General features: G+C 55.5%; 1 protein-coding gene across 13 annotated transcripts in view; it reads left to right on the top strand.

The window, feature by feature from the left end:
• Positions 1–16,540, top strand: part of BANP (BTG3 associated nuclear protein) — a 249,276-nt gene that overhangs the window by 53,082 nt on the left and 179,654 nt on the right. For all 13 annotated transcript variants that reach the window (XM_053210470.1, XM_053210463.1, XM_053210472.1 and 10 more), the window contains 2 exons: positions 366–541; positions 13,362–13,601. In XM_053210470.1, coding sequence (XP_053066445.1) covers positions 366–541; positions 13,362–13,601 — 416 coding nt within the window. The remainder of the gene's footprint in view (positions 1–365; positions 542–13,361; positions 13,602–16,540) is intronic.

The following is a 16,540-nucleotide window of genomic DNA, read 5'->3' as shown; positions in this document are numbered from 1 at the left end:
CACAGCCCTAACAGTCGCTCTCACTCAAGTGCCGGCATTTTGTGGGAGCACCTCCACAATCAGAGAGCCGCCTTCTAGGCCTTGAGTCACCGTGGGTTGTGGTTTTACTTCTTCTGCGACACGAACACGTTTGTCGACTTTTACGTTTCACACAGTTTCTTCCAACCCCAGACCATTTCGTGCGATTCGGTCGCTGTTCCCCCGAGTAGAGAGAGCGGTGTGGGAAGACTTGCGAGCTGCCGCCTCGTGCAGTTAGGTTCTCTGATGAGTGGAGGAAAGAGGCACGCGGCGGCTTCAGCGCTAGTCTCTGCTCGTTGCTTGTGCTGCTCTCACAACATCGGCTGGTGTTTTTGTTTCCCGCTCAGCGCGGTGCCCGGGAGACGGCAGAACACCATTGTGGTGAAGGTGCCGGGTCAGGATGACAGCCACAACGAGGACGGGGAGAGCGGGTCCGAGGCCAGCGACTCCGTCTCCAACTGTGGACAGTCGGGAAGTCAGAACATTGGGAACAACGTCACCCTCATCACCCTGAACTCGGAAGGTGCGCCTGCAAAGCTTCTTTCCTTTGCCTGAATGGCAGTAGGTACAGCGCTCTGTTCTGTTCTGTTCTGTTCTGTGTGTTTTTTGCTTTTCAGGAAAGTCGTGCGGTCCCTACCTTAACACAATAGTCCAGCTTGATGGTTTTCCGACTTTACGGCGGTGCACACGCGGTCCATGTGCAGTAGCCATTGTGCTTTGGGTTTTGAGTTTGGATCTTTTCCCAGGCCACCGACGTGCGGTCCGATCCTCCCTCCTGGCGCGGGGCACCGCGATCATGAGGTCGATGGCCGGAGCCCCGACAGACCCACTGCTTGCACCCACACTGCCATTCCGTCAACTTCAGCGGTGTTGGTGCGGTGGCTGCGTGCGTTCCGTGAGCGGTTTCACGCGTCGCGATCTGTGCGAGATGACTCCGCCCAGCGACAGGCTGCCGTGAGCGCTGTGAGCACAGTGAAGCTGGGCCGGGCTGGGGCACGATGTTTGGTAGGTTAGGGGCGTTAAGTACATTTTTGACTTTGAATGTTTCCAAACCCGCGATAGGTATTTTGGGACATGACCCCATCCTGAGTTGAGGGACATCTGTATGTGTTTGCTATTTGTAAAACGTGGTAGGAGACAGTGGAAATTCTACGCACATTCAGGCGGTTTCTGAAGGCTTTCTAGTGATGGACACACCGCTGTGCTTCTAGAACCAGGAGCTGATCATTGCCTTTGAACAGAGGTCTCTCCACGTCTCTGCTGGGGGCCAGACGTAGGTGGCCAGAGGGGACTGTGCCACCTCCCGCGAGAGGCAGAGGGAGCTGCTTGGCGGGCGCCCAGACTGGAGCCCGTTTCGCCCACACCGCGTCCTGTCCCCCTCCTTCTCCTGCCACAGTCTCCGTAGCCACCTGGTACCTCTGTCCTGCCTCTGCAGGCCAACGTGGGCCGACGTGGGCTGCCCACATGGCCTCCCACAGCACGGGGAGGAGGGGGAGTGCAGGCGTGTTAGTGCCGTGTTCCCGACCTGTAAAGCCTGTGCTTTATTCACTGGTAAACTTGTGCGGTTTTTTGCTTTACGTCTGAGTTGTTGATTTTGACTAAAAATGCAACGTAGCTTTCCTAAAACGATGATGTAGATTTACCGAGCCATGATGTTTCTGTGAGACCAGTTACCGTATCTGAAACATTGAAAACAGTGTTTTTCTCAAAGTCTTGCTCACTTCTGACATAAATAGCAAGGATCAGGACAGCAGAGCAGGAGTAGGGAGAGAAACAGAGTTTAGTGACCGCCTTTTAAAAAAACCGAGATCAGGGGCGCCTGGGGGGCTCAGTCTGTTAAGCGTCTGACTTCGGCTCAGGTCGTGATCTCAGGGTTTGTGGGTTCAAGCCCTGCATTGAGCTCTATGCTGACAGCTTGGAGCCTGGAGTCTGCTTCGGAGTCTGTGTCTCCCTCTCTCTCTGCTCCTCCCCTGCTTGTACTCTATTTCTTTGTTTTTCAAAAATAAACATTAAAAAAAAGTTTCTTTTTTAATTAAAAAACATCTAATTTAATTACCATAGATTTGACCTATTTATTTATTTATTTATTACATTTACTTATTTATTTTGAGAGAGAGAGAGAGACGGAGCATGGGCAGGGGAGAGTAGAGAGAGAGGGAGAGAGAGAATCCCAAGCAGGCTCTGAGCTGTCCGCCCAGAGCCCGACATGGGGCTTGAACTCACAAACTGTGAGATCATGACTTGAGCTGAGATCAAGAGTTGGATGCTAAGCTGTCTGAGCCTCGCAGGTGCCCTAAAGTTTACCATCGTAAAGCATACAATTCAGTGGGTTTTTAAAGTACATTCACATAGTTGTACACCCAGCCCCCGGTCTAATGCCGGGACATCTCTGTCACCCTGGAAAGCAGCCCTGGCAGCCACCGTCCACTTCCTGTCTTTGGAATTACGTGCTGCAGGCACTCGGCACACGTGGGCCGTGCAGTGCCGTCCACGGTGTGGCGAGTATCGCCGCTCCGATCCTTCTGTGGCTGGGTCCTTCTCCGTCGTGTGAATGGACCACATTTTGTTCATCTGCTCATCTGTCGACGGACACTTGGGGTGCTTCCGCTTTTTAACTGTTCGGAACGTTCGTGAACAGCTGTTTGGGAGAACGCCTGATTGTTCTCTCTGTCCGGGTGGGTCCTGGGCGGGCACGCACACAGGTCTGACCAGCCACTTAAGGCCCGGTGTTTGTTCGGTCTAAAGTGCGTCACCTGAGGCGCGTAACACTCGATAACGCCAGGAGTTTCTGAGGTTGTCGTAGATACAACATATTTCATCTTTTTATGTGTGTTACTGTGATGTGATTAGTGTGAGATATATTTCACTTGGAGAAACTACAGAGTGACACAAATGAACATAGAAAAAGGGGTCAAATTTCCAGCTTACAAATGTCTGCGGGGGGGAAAAATACAGATTTTCTTTTGATCTGAGTCTGAGTTCTTTATGAGCTGATGCATTTGTCAAAAGCGTTACTCTCTAGCAGATTGTTTCCATCAGATATGACTCTTGGACGGTACCTGTTGTTAGGATTGGGCAGACGAGACAGAGTTGACTGATTCTGAATTTTATCTTATATCAAAGAAGAGGTCATAATTCAGGAGTATTCTGCCTGACCGTTGCACTAGGAGAAAATGTGCGGTGACACGTTTGTTGTGCTGACACTCCTTGGGAGGGTCCCCGCCGGCACTTTGCTTGCTGTGTGGAGGCCGGGCCGTGCCGCCCTCGTGGCACCGTGGTCTGTGTGGGAGGACATGGAGGTGGACGGAGTCCTCTTTAAGTGGGTGCCTCGGACGTAACTGTTGAGGAAGAAGCTACTCCGCTAACATCTCGTATCAGAGTTACTATCGACCGATAGTGGCATGTTCCGTGAAGCACGTCTGTGAGGCGGATGGGTGCGCGGAGAGGTGGGTGAGCGCTTTGCCCCACGACTAGAACCCCTCGCTGAGCTGGAGAGAGCGTCAGGCAGCTACTTGTGTTAGAGAAGCACCGTTCACACGCAGAGCTCTGAAGGGCCATGAGCTCAGCTTTCGTGGGGTCATTTAATTCCTGCTGACAACCCAGAGCTGCAAGTACGCAGACCGTTCTTACCTTCGTAGAAAAAAAAGCATTTAAATGCTTGTGGTTTTAGAAACCACAGGTTTCAAAATGGTTTATTTCTTAAGAATTTTTTGTGTAGGCTATTTTGTCTGTCACGGCATAGATTTCCTCAGAGTCAGAGGAGTGCTAACTGTTGAGGGCAGTGGGCAGTAAACTTACTCTGGTTCCAATTCCTCTCTTCTCTTGGCATTGTGGTCATAGATCAGCATTGGGGTATCATCATTCAGAGGTTAAGCTGGCCGAGTCAGAAACAAAGCAGCTAAAATAGGACCAAAAATGGAATGTGTTAAAATCAACGAAGAGACTTAGTGATTTTTTTTAATTTTTAATGTTTGTTTGTTTATTTATTTATTTATTTTTTGAGAGAGAGAGAAAGAGAGATGCAGTGTGAGTGGGGGAGGGGCAGAGAGAGAGGGAGACACGGAATCCGAAGCAGGCTCCAGGCTCCGAGCTGTCGGCACAGAGCCCGTCGTGGGTCTCGAACTCACAAGCCGTGAGATCATGACCTGAGCTGAAGTGGAATGTTGAACTGACTGAGCCACCCAGGTGCCCCAGATTTAGTGATTTCTTTTATTTATTTATTTATTTATTTATTTATTTTATTTTATTTTATTTTATTTTATTTTTTTTTTCAACGTTTATTTATTTTTGGGACAGAGAGAGACAGAGCATGAACGGGGGAGGGGCAGAGAGAGAGGGAGACACAGAATCGGTAACAGGCTCCAGGCTCTGAGCCATCAGCCCAGAGCCTGACGTGGGGCTCGAACTCACGGACCGCGAGATCGTGACCTGGCTGAAGTCGGACGCTTAACTGACTGCACCACCCAAGCGCCCCAGTGATTTCTTAATAAAGAGTCTAAATTCTTGCTGTCTTTGCACTTGAGAATTCTTACAAAACTTGAGTAATCCTTCTCATAAGATGTTGGGTACTCAGCTTTAATGGGGAGGGATGGTACTTGAGTTATAATTGGATTATTGTTGGAAATTGGCCTCATGAATGTTCCAAAGCCCGGTCAGTAACATGACTTATGTGGTAAATCTCTGGGATGTACTCGGTGGGGGGCAGCAAGGTAACATCTGGCGGGAGCGGTTCATTTGGGAAAGGTCGTCAGTCACGGCGCCAGGAAGGGGACGGCTCCAGGGGCCGTGAAATACGACGGGTGCAGATTGCCGTGTTCACAGAACATCAGCCTGCATGTGTGAAGAAGGAAGTGTAGCCGGGAATGTTTCTCCTGGATCTATTTACATAATTTATTTTACAGAAACTTTTTTGAAACAAATTCTTCATGAGGTCCTAACACTAAAGGCAGCATATCGGCCGTCGTAAGTGGGCTCCTGCAAGAGCGGGATCACAGACAGGTTGGCGACCGATCCTGGCGAGGTTAACGAGGGCCGACCGGCGTTAAGGATGCCGGTGCGTCCTCGGGCGCGGCAGACCGTGGCGGACGGGCCGCGCCGGGAGGCGGGAGGCCGTTGCAGCACCTCGCCCCGCGTTCCAGAACGGGCAGCGCGTGACGCCTCCCGGAGACACCGTGTCTGTGCCTGGTGGTTCCCACTGTTCGGGGGCAAAGGACCGAGGCGTCCTTGGTCTCCACTGTGGTGGTCACGGGCGAGCTCGTGACGACTTGTGCTGAGTGGGGCAACCTGGCCCGAGCCGGCAGCCTTGCCGTCCGGTCGGCGGTGTGCTCGTGTGGTTTCTGTGCGACGTGCTCACAGTGGCTCCGGTGCCAGAGACCGTTGGTTTTGTCCCTTTTCCGTAGTATCCTGTGTCTACCTCAGTCCTCTTGAGCTGCCTCTTTGAAAACCCCCAATTATCAATCTGTTTATAGCTCACAGACGTCACATCGCTCCCAACTGAGCATAGTTGTTCGGGCAACGGGTGCAAAGTCAACTGTGTCTAATGCCAGAATGGCAGGCGGGTCGTCCGTTCTCGTGGGTCGGTCGGAGGTCAGAGTGTCCTCAGTGCTCTTTGAGGGTGACGTATGTGAATAAGAGGCACAGTCGGAGTGTAAGCACCTGAATTTCAAGGATTTAGAAGTCGGTGCCAAGTTGTATCATGAGTGACTCAGTGCTGGGAGGCCGGCCCGGCCGCGCACGTCTTGGAAAGCCTTGGTCGGCTCACCGGGGCTGCTCTCGATGAGCACGGCCAGAGCCTGCAGGCCGGTCCACCCTGTCCTCGCCGCCCCTGCTCCACGCGGCAGCGTGGAGAAAGCCGCACGCCATCGGTCAGTTTTAAAAGCAGCAGACCTTACTGGGCTTGTCCTCACGCCAGAGGCTGATGATGTTTGCTCCAGGAAGTGTCTGGCTCAGGACGGGGACGCGGTGAGTCGGGTGTGCTGGGCAGTGAGGGCCACAGGAGACGTGTGAGCGCCGGGCTCCTGGAGCCTCTGAGGGATTCACCCTGTGGTGCCATTCCTGTTCGGAGCCGTGTCTTCTGTTGTACGCAGTACGTTGCTTTTGAAATTCATTAAATTTGCAGGCCTTAACAGAAGCCAGGTGAAAGTTACTTTTTGGTCGAGGTGGAAAATACGGCCTGACACCAGTCACGACTAGCAGTCTGTTCCCTGAAGTCTTGTCCGGAGATGGTGGAGGCTGACTTTGAACGAAGTTGATGTGAGGTTTGCTGTGACCGTGTCCCGTGTCTCTGAGAAACCCTGGGGCCCCTACTGAGTCACCGAGTGTTGCCTTCTTTTGTTTGTTTACTGTCCTCGGGGTAGTGTCACTTGTCACGATGACAGAGAAGCGATTACGTGGCGTCTCAGTCACAGCCAACAGATGCCCGCGGCTATGGACAGCCCTCCCCGAGGGTGTCGGGCCTCTTGGAGCATCACCGGGACCCACAAGCGTGCCCCAGCAGCACGTTCACAGGAGGCGGGCACCCGCTCCCTTGCCCTTCTCTCCATGGTGCTGCAGACACACGGGACTCCATGACTGAGATGTTTTTCGTGGCTGGCAGGCAGGACGGGCAGAGCCACGTTGTCTTTGGAAACAGGTGAGGTGGTGAGTTAGGGTTGGTTGGAGCGAGACGGCGTTTGGAGTGGCTGGTAACCACTTTCCCCGCCCCTGCCACTTTGCGGTCACACACAGATGTTGGCAGCAACGCCCTGAGCAGAGAGCGCCCGAGCTGCAGTTGGCCGCGTGAAGTCCCGGCTCGCGTGAGTGCTGGGTCGGTGCCATCCGGGGAGAGAGCGTGTTCAGGCCTGGGCCCTGGGCACACAGTGAGTTTGGCAAGGCTCGCTGCCGTCACTGGAGGGGAGTGCGCGTGGTGGTCGGGCGCGTCTGTGCACACGTGTGCCAGCAAGTATTGAGAGGGAGCATGACGCCAGGTGGCCCTTTTCTCTCCGTTGAACCTGTACTGTCGTGAGAATGTGGTGGCCGCTCGCGGCTTGGTGCTTTCTTCTGTTCGCCTTCCTGGGGCTCAGGTAGACCTCAGAACAAATATTTGTACTCAAGTGTTTTAATGGCAAGAAAATTCAAGTTACTGCTCAGTTTTTCATTACGTTAGACTTTGCAGAAGTGCCAGCTAATTGCATTGAGAATTTAAATGATTGGAATAGAAGGCAAGTTTCTTTTTCTCATAATCTGCTAGTTTTTAAATAAAGCCAGCAGAACCTTTCTATTGTTTCCGATGCCCAAACTGACCAAGCTGTTTTCGTAAACTAAGTCCTCTATGGTTCGTTAAAAGGTAAATTTCTCAGATATTTATGTGAAAGGACGTTTCATCTTGTTTTCCACTTGAAGGACCTGATTCATTGTCCTGGCGAGAAGCTGGAGTCCAGACCGGGTTCTCGCTCCCGCATTGGAAGTGGGTTAGGGCTGAGTGTTTCCAAGAGGGCGCGAAACTAAACCAGCTGGTCGGCCGGTATGACCCTGTGGAGGCGGGGGGCCCGAGCGTCTCCGGTGTCCTCTCTTCTTGCCGGGGGTCCTGGAGGTGCTGCTCAACGCCCCGACGACCACAGATGGTGACGGTGGAGCCCGGGGGTCCTTTCTCCCACTGGGGTGGGTCCCCTGCTTCCGTGGCAGTGATTTGTCATTTCTGTGTTGGGCAGTGTGACTTGGGCTGTAGTTCTTGTCCACTGGGCTTGACTTCTTGCTCTAGAGACCACATGCCTGGGACGCACAGAGTGCCTGGTGAAGTTAGGGGTGAATAGTTTGTAAATAGGTCGTAAAATGCCTTCTAAGAATTTTTGAGACTTTTGATTGGAATAAAGTTTCTGGATAATTTCCTGTGTTATGCAGGAAATTTAAACTGTTATTTTCAGGAGTGATAGGAGGGTGGGGGGTAATTTTTTAGAGTAATTTACTTTTGGGGGGGGAGCATCATTTCTTGAAATAATAATGTAGGATTTTTTTTGAATGCTAAAGCTTAATAATATTCTTGGTACGTATCTTTAACTTTTTTGTGGTTTTTTTATTTTTTTAATTACTTTTTAAATTTATATCCAGGTCGGTCAGCATGTGGTGCAACAGTGATTTCGGCAGTAGATTCCAGTGATTCATCCCCTATGTGTAACACCCAGTGCTTCTCCCAAGTCCTTAATGCCCCTCACCCATTTAGCCCATCCCCCCTCCCACAGCCTCTCCAGCAACCTTCTGTTTCTTCTCTGTATTTAAGTATCTTATGGGTTGTCCCCCTCCCTGTTCTTATATTGTTTTTGCTTGCCTTCCCTTATGTTCATCTGTTTTGTCTCTTAAAGTTCTCATATGAATGAAGTCCTATGATGTTTGTCTTTGACTAATTTCACTTAGCATGATACCCTCCAGTTCCGTCCACAGAGTTGCAAATGGCAAGATTTCCTTCTTTTCGATTGCCAGGTAATACTCCATCGTATATGTAAAGCGCATCTTCTTTACCCATTCATCTGCCGATGGACACTTGGGCTCTTTCCATACTTTGGCTGTTGTCGATAGCACTGCCGTAAACACTGGGGTGCATGTGCCCGTTCGAATCAGCACAGCTGTATCCCTTGGATAAATGCCTAGTCGTGCCATTGCTGGGTCGGAGGGCAGTTCTCTTTTTCATTTTTTGAGGACCTTCAAAACTGTTTTCTAGAGGAATTTAAACTGACATCTGTCATCCTCCAGAGTATTCTGGTAGCATTTCCAGAAGCCCATGTGCTTGGCACGGAGGACAGGTGTTTTTGCTGATAGGTGTCAGTAAGGAGTGGGGAGCCCTTGCTAGAACGGAAGCCAACTTCCTGTGAGGAGACCGCCCGCCCCCCGCGTCCACCCTGGCCGTTGTCCCAGCATCGCGATTCTCCTGGTGGCGTTGGTGTCCTCGGCTGAGGACTTGCCCTTCAGTGTTCTCTTCTGTGGCGCTCTTAGCAGAGGCCAGTTGCTGAGGACAGACTCGTTGCTGATGAATTAGTCTTACGATTAATCCTGTCCGACGTGAAAAAAATGAGGCTTAGCTTTGATGTGTAACTTTGTTCTGTCATTTAGCATCACGTCTTGCCTTCGGAGAGTTGGAATCTTTTTGAAAATACTTGATTTACACGTTTGTCACAGTGTCGGTTTGTTGATGTTTTTCTTTGTTGTTCTGGTACCACGAGGCTGTCCAGTTGGGTGCCGTTTGGAAGAATGGTCTTTTGCATGACGCTGTTTCAGCGCCAGGGCCAGAGTACAGGGTTTGGACGAGGTGAGGTGCTCTTGGCACAGGCGGGCAGGTGTCGGAGGCCCCGTGCTAAGGGGCTTCTGATTCGTGGGGCCGTGGCGCCGGTGGGAGGCCTCACGGCATAGATGGCACGGCTCTGGTGGAGGAAGACACTTCCCTGAGGTGGGGACCGAGGGGCGGGCTGGGTGTGCAGGGCAGCCTGGAAGGAAGCTGGTTCTCAGGGCCGGAGTGAGTGCTGCGGTTCAGGGGGTATTTGCAGAGACCTGAGCTGCTCGTCCTTGACTGAGTCACGTCCTGCGCGTCCCAGGCACGCGGTCTTGGTATCAGCCCGACGAGATGTGGGTGACTGTTGGGAAGACAGCCCTGAGCCCTTGTCCAGCGTTTACGTTGCTCTGACAACATTACGTAAACGTGGGGTGCTTGCTCAGCACAGTCACGTTACCCGTTCCCGAGAAAGGCTGCAGCAATCTTGGGCAGCGTTGCTTGTGCCAGCCCACGGGGGGTGTCTGTGGTGGTCGGGGAGGCAGGTGCGGCGTGGCTCTGTGCCCCTCATGGCTCAGGATGCTGCCACCCTTCCCTGTGGGCTCACAGGGGTCCTCCTGTTCAAACATTGAGGTCCAACAAAGATGTCATTAGACGTCAGTCACCTTGGGTTTGACGGTATTCACAGTTAAGTCAGCAGCAAGGGCTTGCAGCGTGGAAGGTTTCTTTGTTTTAAGCTTATTTTGAGAGAGAGAGAGAGCAGCGCGCAAGCCCGTAGGAGCCAGGAAGGAACAGAGAGAGGGGGAGAGAGAGGATCCCAAGTAGGCTCTGCGCTGTCAGCGCATGGCTCGATATCAGGCTTGAACTCACAAACCGTGAGGTGTGACCTGAGCCGGAAGCAAGTTCGACGCTAAACTGACTGAGCCACCCAGGTGCCCCGAAAGGTTTCAACACGGTAGTTCCTGTACTGAGACGTGTTCTTGAGCTGGCGAGTAACCTCATCAGTGGCCAAAGGAGTCCTTCTGTCATCCCGTCCACTCCCCAGTGTCCCCTGTCAGTTCTCAGCAACATAGGGTCACTCCCCCATCTCTGTTCTCCCTCCCTCCTTCCCCTACTTGCTTTGTGTTTTGACCTGACTGCTGCAGGTGGAGGGAAGTCCTTCTACTCCGTGGTGTGATCGCAACTGGGCTCACTGGGGGTTTCGATACTGACCATTAGACCCCGTGCCAGGCGTGGAGTTGCCCAGTAGGGATTTTTAGATGTAAATACCCTAGACGTTCGAGCCTTCGTGGCATCTCGGATACGACCTCGAGACCGCCCCGCGAGTCCCGTCCATCTGTGTGTAGATCACGTGCCAGCCTGTCTTTCTGTATGCGGGCCGAGCGTGGTAGTAGCTGAGTGGTGCTCACAAACGTGCATCTACTGAGCATGTGCCCGCGGCTCTGCTCCCTCACTCGTAAACCACTGGTGTCTCTGAGAGATGACGCTGGCTACTCATCGCTTATTCTCAGTTCCAGCGGCCAAGATGGGTGATTTGTTTTCTGCCCTTCACTAAAGCCAGGAGCCTCGCCTCAGCCGCCCTAAGTGGTGCTCCGGCCGCCGCTCGGCCCCCGGTGGTGACGTGGGCATCTCGACAGGGTTGCTGAGCCTCGCCTGGTCCTGGTGCACACCTCCGGGTTCAGGAGCTCGGCTGGGAGAGGCTCCTGGAAAGGGGCAGGGTGGAGGCATGGGTCACAGACGGGCTCTCTACTTGCTCTGCTCCAGGCTTTTGGCAAAGCAGGGCCCGGCTGGTTGCCCTTCATGGGGACGTTTTCTGTTTCGGGGAGGTCGGAATGTAAACATTGGGACATTTCAAGATAAAGCTCGTGAGAAATGTTGAAGCAGCGATAACCATGGCTGCGACGTGACTTACGGCCCGCTTGTCAGAAAGCTGGTGTCCCTCTTCTGTCCCAGGCTCCCAGAGGGAGGTTGTGGCTCTCCCTGTCAACGCCCCTGCCGTCCCACGGTGGCCTGTTGATGCAGGGGCTCTCTCCCACACCTCGGCTAGCTTCCGTGTCAGCATCAGAAGAGCTGGTCTGGAAAGCCGTCAGGTTTCCCGGCAGTTGTGATCATAAGCGGAGCTTCCTTCTGCCAAAGGTTGAGGCTCCTTTGAGTTGAAGTTTGACAGTCAGGGCGCCCTTTCACACGCAGTCTAGGTCTCTCCTGCAACGACTGGAAGGAATCTGTGCCTGAGCAAAGCCAGCGCCCCTTGCTAAGGGTCTGGCTCGGAAGCCAGCCTGGCCGAGAGCCTGGTCTCTGCCCCACCGTTGTCCTCCCCGGGTCCAGGGGGAGCTGGATCTGATCTGCATCTGGCACACCGCCGGGGTGAGGTTTCCCCTTCCGGACGGGAGGGGCGCTAGCCACCCCACTGCCCGCCCCCTTCCCTCTCCCCGAGCCGTGGGCCTGTCTCCCTGTCATCGCGGTGGCCGGCCTTCCCCCACGTGAACGCTGAGCTCTGGGCGTTTGCATGTCACGTCACCCTTGAGAAAGCCCAAGTCTGGGGCTGGTAACGATTTTCAGTTTGCAGAGGCACAGACGAGTTGCTTGCACGAGAGGCCGGGAGCTCCATCGTCTGCTGGTCCTGGAGCCCTTCCTCGCAGAGCTCTCTCGAGGGCGAGGTGGCCAGAGAGAAGACTGGGCGGCTCGCTGGGGTAGCCAGCCTGGGTGTGGGGAGACCTGGAAGAACTAACGAATCCAGAGCGTTTGACACCATGTGGAGCAGTGCCTCTCTCCAGACCTGGTCAGGGGTTTCGGGTCTGCTGGAGTCAGAGGTCAGGTGTCAGCAGCGCACGCGGCCCCTTGACTACCCGGGTCCCAGAGACCTGCAGCTCCCCAGGCACCAGACCCCGTCCCTCCTGTGTGCCCTGCTCCTGCAGTCAAGGGAGACTCGGGGCTTTTCGTTACATAAAATGGTACTTTTGAGATTTTAAGATCACGAATGGCGCAGTTTTCAGGGTTAAGGAAAGCACGTGTGGCAGGGAACGAAGTTTCCACAAGGAGAGGAAAAAGGTCACAGTGCTCTGAATAGGAGGTCAGGGGAAGGTGCTCTCCAGTGATAGACTTCCAGCTTCACTGCTGGGAGGTCAAAGGTGGGAAGGGAGAGGGGTGGGGTGGGGGAGGTCCACAGAACAGGACGGGGGAGCCCTGAGCCCTCAGGGAAGGGCTCCTCAGTGAGGAGAGTACGGGCCGGTCTGCTCAGCCCTGGAGCCCCTTGTCCCCCTGAGCTGGCCGGCTGCCTCCCCCGCGGTGCAGGGCAGCAGATCCGTTTTCTCACATGGGATGTGCCTGGCTTCCACACGGCTTCTTTCTTCTCAGAGCACTTCCAGGGCTGTGCGTGGGTTCTTGTCGCCCCAGAGACTGGTGGGCTCCAGGTGGCTGTCCTGCTGCTGGAACCCGAGGGAGCCCCCCTCCCGACCCCTGACACTAACACTCTCGGGACCACTCTTGCTTGCTGTCCTTCCGGGTGCCAGCAGGCCGAAAACAAGCACGGTGTTTAGAAGTCGCTGGTGAAGCTCCCCTGCGGCAGTTGTGGAGGGAATCGGTTGGAGGCTAGAGCTCGTTTGGTGTCCCCGCTTCCGGACATTGAGACCCAGGTGTCGGGTCTGGGCGGCACCTCGGCCGGCGCTGCGGGGCCTTCTGCCACCAGACTCGCGAGGGCTGTGGGCAGCCCCGTCTCCCCGGCTGCAGACCGGGTGACGGTGCACGGCGCTCTGCATTCTGTGTGCTTTTCACTGAGGTTGTGGGGCCAGCCTGGCCCCAGGGAAGCCCAACTGGAAGGCATTGGGGTGTTTACGGGTCGCAGTGTTATATCTTGTCTCCGAGATGGATCGCAGGAAACCGCGGCGGCTCTTTTGGAAACGATGCACTGGTTTCTGGTCAGCTGTAGGTGTCCACACCTCTCCTTTGTGACCTTGGGGGGTCGCCCCCGGGGCTCTTGGCCGTGCTCTGGAAGTTGGGAGAGCAGTTCGCCAACAGCCCCCAGGGAGGATCCTTCTCGAGTGCGTTTGAGTTGAGCACGGGGTGCTTTGGACTCGTGAGCTTACGTGAGACTGTGTCCTGTCTCTCCCAGAGGACTACCCCAACGGCACCTGGCTGGGCGACGAGAACAACCCGGAGATGCGGGTGCGCTGTGCCATCATCCCGTCCGACATGCTCCACATCAGCACCAACTGCCGCACCGCTGAGAAGATGGCGCTGACGCTGCTGGACTACCTCTTCCACCGGGAGGTGCAGGCCGTGTCCAACCTCTCGGGCCAGGGCAAGCATGGCAAGAAGCAGCTCGACCCCCTCACCATCTACGGGATCCGGTGTAAGTGTGGCCTTTGTCTCTGCTCACCTCCGCTGGTGCCTGGTCACGGGAAGGGTCTGGCTGAGGGCGGGTCGTATAAGGTAGCATCTCGGGGCCGAGTCTGGACCCACACTGTTGGCTCGAGAGGATGCTGGCCTCGGCACTAGTCGCAGAGCCGGGAGAGGAACTTTCCGGATGGAGCGTCTCCTTTAGTGAACATCGCCGGTGCCTGCCCGTGGGAAGGACCGGGGGCGCACGGGCCTTTCAGACCCTGGCTTCACTGGTCCTCAGGCCGTTCCGAGGCCTGGAGAGGAGCAGAGCCAGAGCCTTCCCCATCCTCTGCTGACCGCGGCCTTTCCCTGGCCTCCCCCTGGCGTGAGCAGGGTGCTGTCTCCCTCCTTCCTTTCCAAGAGGGCTATTGATGGGCTGACCTCCCGACCGTAGCCGGCGGAGCTCATGGTGCTGGTCCTGATATCCTCACGGCCTGTGTGGTGTGCCTCCTCTTTGAAGAGGGCCCCGTGCTCAAGTCAGTGATCCCTGTGTACCATTGGTGAAATTTAGGGGGTGCAAGTGGCCCTGCGGGTGGCCCATATCCTTATCGGCAGCACCCGCTTGCCTCTCACCCCTGGGTTCGTCCGATCCACAGGGCCCGTCCGACTCTGGGACGCATTGACGTGGCTTATGATGTAGACACAAAATGAAGCGGAAAGACACGAGACACGAGACTTCTAACAGAAAGGCTGGGTAGCCGCGTGTGAGACCCAGGTTCTGGAGGGCCACTGTGCTTGAATGTGAGGTTTAAGTCTCATCTAGCAAAGGGCGGGAAGTGAGTGGGTTACCTGGAACTCACTATCTCAGACCAGGGAAGGGCGCTGTCCCACCAGGAAGGAGTCGTTTTTGTCACAGGAAACTCTCTGACGTCGATCCATGAGCCTTCTGTTGGGGACAGAGAGAAACAGAGAGACTTTTTCCGTAGTTGTTATAAGAATAGCATGTATGTTTTTACCACTTCTCTTATACTTTAGATTAAAACTGAGCATTTTCTCCTGATTGTAGATCTTCCTGGCAGTCGCTAAGAAACAGAACCCAGGTCCCTCTTACACTACAGTGGCTCGTCGCCATGGTGTCCCCATTTGTTGGCCCTCCACTTTCTGCCTCTCCTGTCTGACCCGCTAGGGTGTCCTGAGAACCCTCCCTGGTACTCTTCGGAGAGGCCGTTCATGTAACCAGCCCATGTCAGCCCCCGAGGTGGGGCGAGAGTGGTTCACGGTCGGCGGCGGACTTTTCCTGAGGGCCAGGCTCTGTGGGCCGAGGGGTCTCTTGGAACCGCTCCACCCTGGAAGTGGCCACTGACAAAACAAGTAGGCCCGGCTGTGTTCCAACAAAATGGTATTTTTCAACAGCAGGCGGTGGGCTGCCGCCGTCCGCCAGCCCCCGGTCTGGAGCGTGATGCCAGCTGGGACCCTCCGGTGTGCCTGCGCCACTCTGGTCTCTGGGCACGTGGTGTGTGTGCAGCCTGAGGACTCGTGCTGGCATGTCGACAGGCCGCCGTGGGGTGGTGTGTGACCCCGTGACCCATAGTGCCCTGTGTGGCGGGTTTGTGAAGGTGAGGGAGCCGTGGTCCCCGATTCCCAGTGGCTCTGCGGGCCGTCAGGTGTTTGTAAATGGCCACGGCCCTGACAGTGTGTCAGGGGCTTGGAAGGGGAGCCCTGATGGAGAGGCTCCGTCTGTGGCCTGGACCGGGCCCAGGGCTGTGTGGGCACAGTGGCCTCCGGTTGGGGGGCTGCTCTTCCTATGGGGAGTCGACAGGGCTCCTAGGACTGGAGGCTGGAGGGTGGTTGCCTCTCATTTGGAGACGCGCCTTGGAGCATCAGTCCAAGGAGTACGGGCGCCCTGTGTGCAGGCCGTGACGTACAGGTTATTAGGCAGAGGTTTGGAGAAGGTTTCCTGGAGGTGGTGGGGAAGCTGGGGGGGTGGTGGGGCCCAGAGCAGAAGCACGTGGCGGTGGGGCCAGTGTGCTGGTGCCCAGGGAGACTGTGTGTGTGGGGGGGTTCGTGCTGCATCAGCCAGACAGGCTGGTTCTGTTCCTGTGTGTGGGAGCTGGGCTCTCCCATGAGCCCTCCACCATCCGGGAAACCGAGCTGTCTTCCTGGGGCATCAGGAGGCGCGAGATGCTGGCATCTGCCGCGCGGTAGGGGCTCAGCACGGGAGCTGTCCGTTTCCCCCGGCCTCGCAGGTTCAGGGCACGTCCCCTGGGAGGTTGGGGCGTCCCCTGCACTCACCAGCTGTGGTACCACATGCACCCATGCCAGCCGGGCGAGCCAAGCCCTCTCCCAGAAGGTAGCACAGCTCCAGACGCCTCTCTTTGTGAGCTCCTGGGGGATGGAAATGTGCCTGCATCCGCACCTGGCATCCGTGCCTGTGGTGCCCGGTACCGCGGAGACACGCGGTAGTGCGGGTTGTGAAACTGCTCTGCGGGGGGGGGGGGCCTAGCAGGGTGACCTTCAGGGAGACTGAAGAAGGGCGGTGTCGTAGCGGGGCTGTGTTGAGAGACTCACACGGGGGTACGGCCCAGGTTGCAGCAGTAGAAGCAGAGGGGGGCAGACAGACTCCAGGAATTCTGGAGACACGAGCAAGGCTTGGCTGAACCGAGACCCAGGAGGTCAGATCGCCCGATTTCTCTGCAGCAGAGGACCGATTGACCGTCAGAAACTTCTGAGTTGCCAGCACAGTGGTTGTATTTGCTTCCAAGCCAGGTGGTGGGGGCCTGTGAGTGTTTCAGCGGGAGACCGGCCCACCCACGTGTTCCTGTGGGGGCCCGAGGAAGAGTTCTGGGGTGCCAGGCTGTCCGGGGGCCGGCGGAGCGCCGCCACAGACAGCTGCTTTGTGCGAGCAGCCACACTTGGCCTGTTTCTTTCTTAGGCCGGGGCGGCCTGCGGGTGTCCGTGAAGTGGGAGGGG

The sequence above is a fragment of the Acinonyx jubatus genome, chromosome E2 (assembly GCF_027475565.1).
Source record: "Acinonyx jubatus isolate Ajub_Pintada_27869175 chromosome E2, VMU_Ajub_asm_v1.0, whole genome shotgun sequence".
Classification (NCBI taxonomy): domain Eukaryota; kingdom Metazoa; phylum Chordata; class Mammalia; order Carnivora; family Felidae; genus Acinonyx; species Acinonyx jubatus.
The sequence above is the reverse complement of the archived record's forward strand: the minus strand, read 5'-3'. Positions and strand labels throughout refer to the sequence as shown.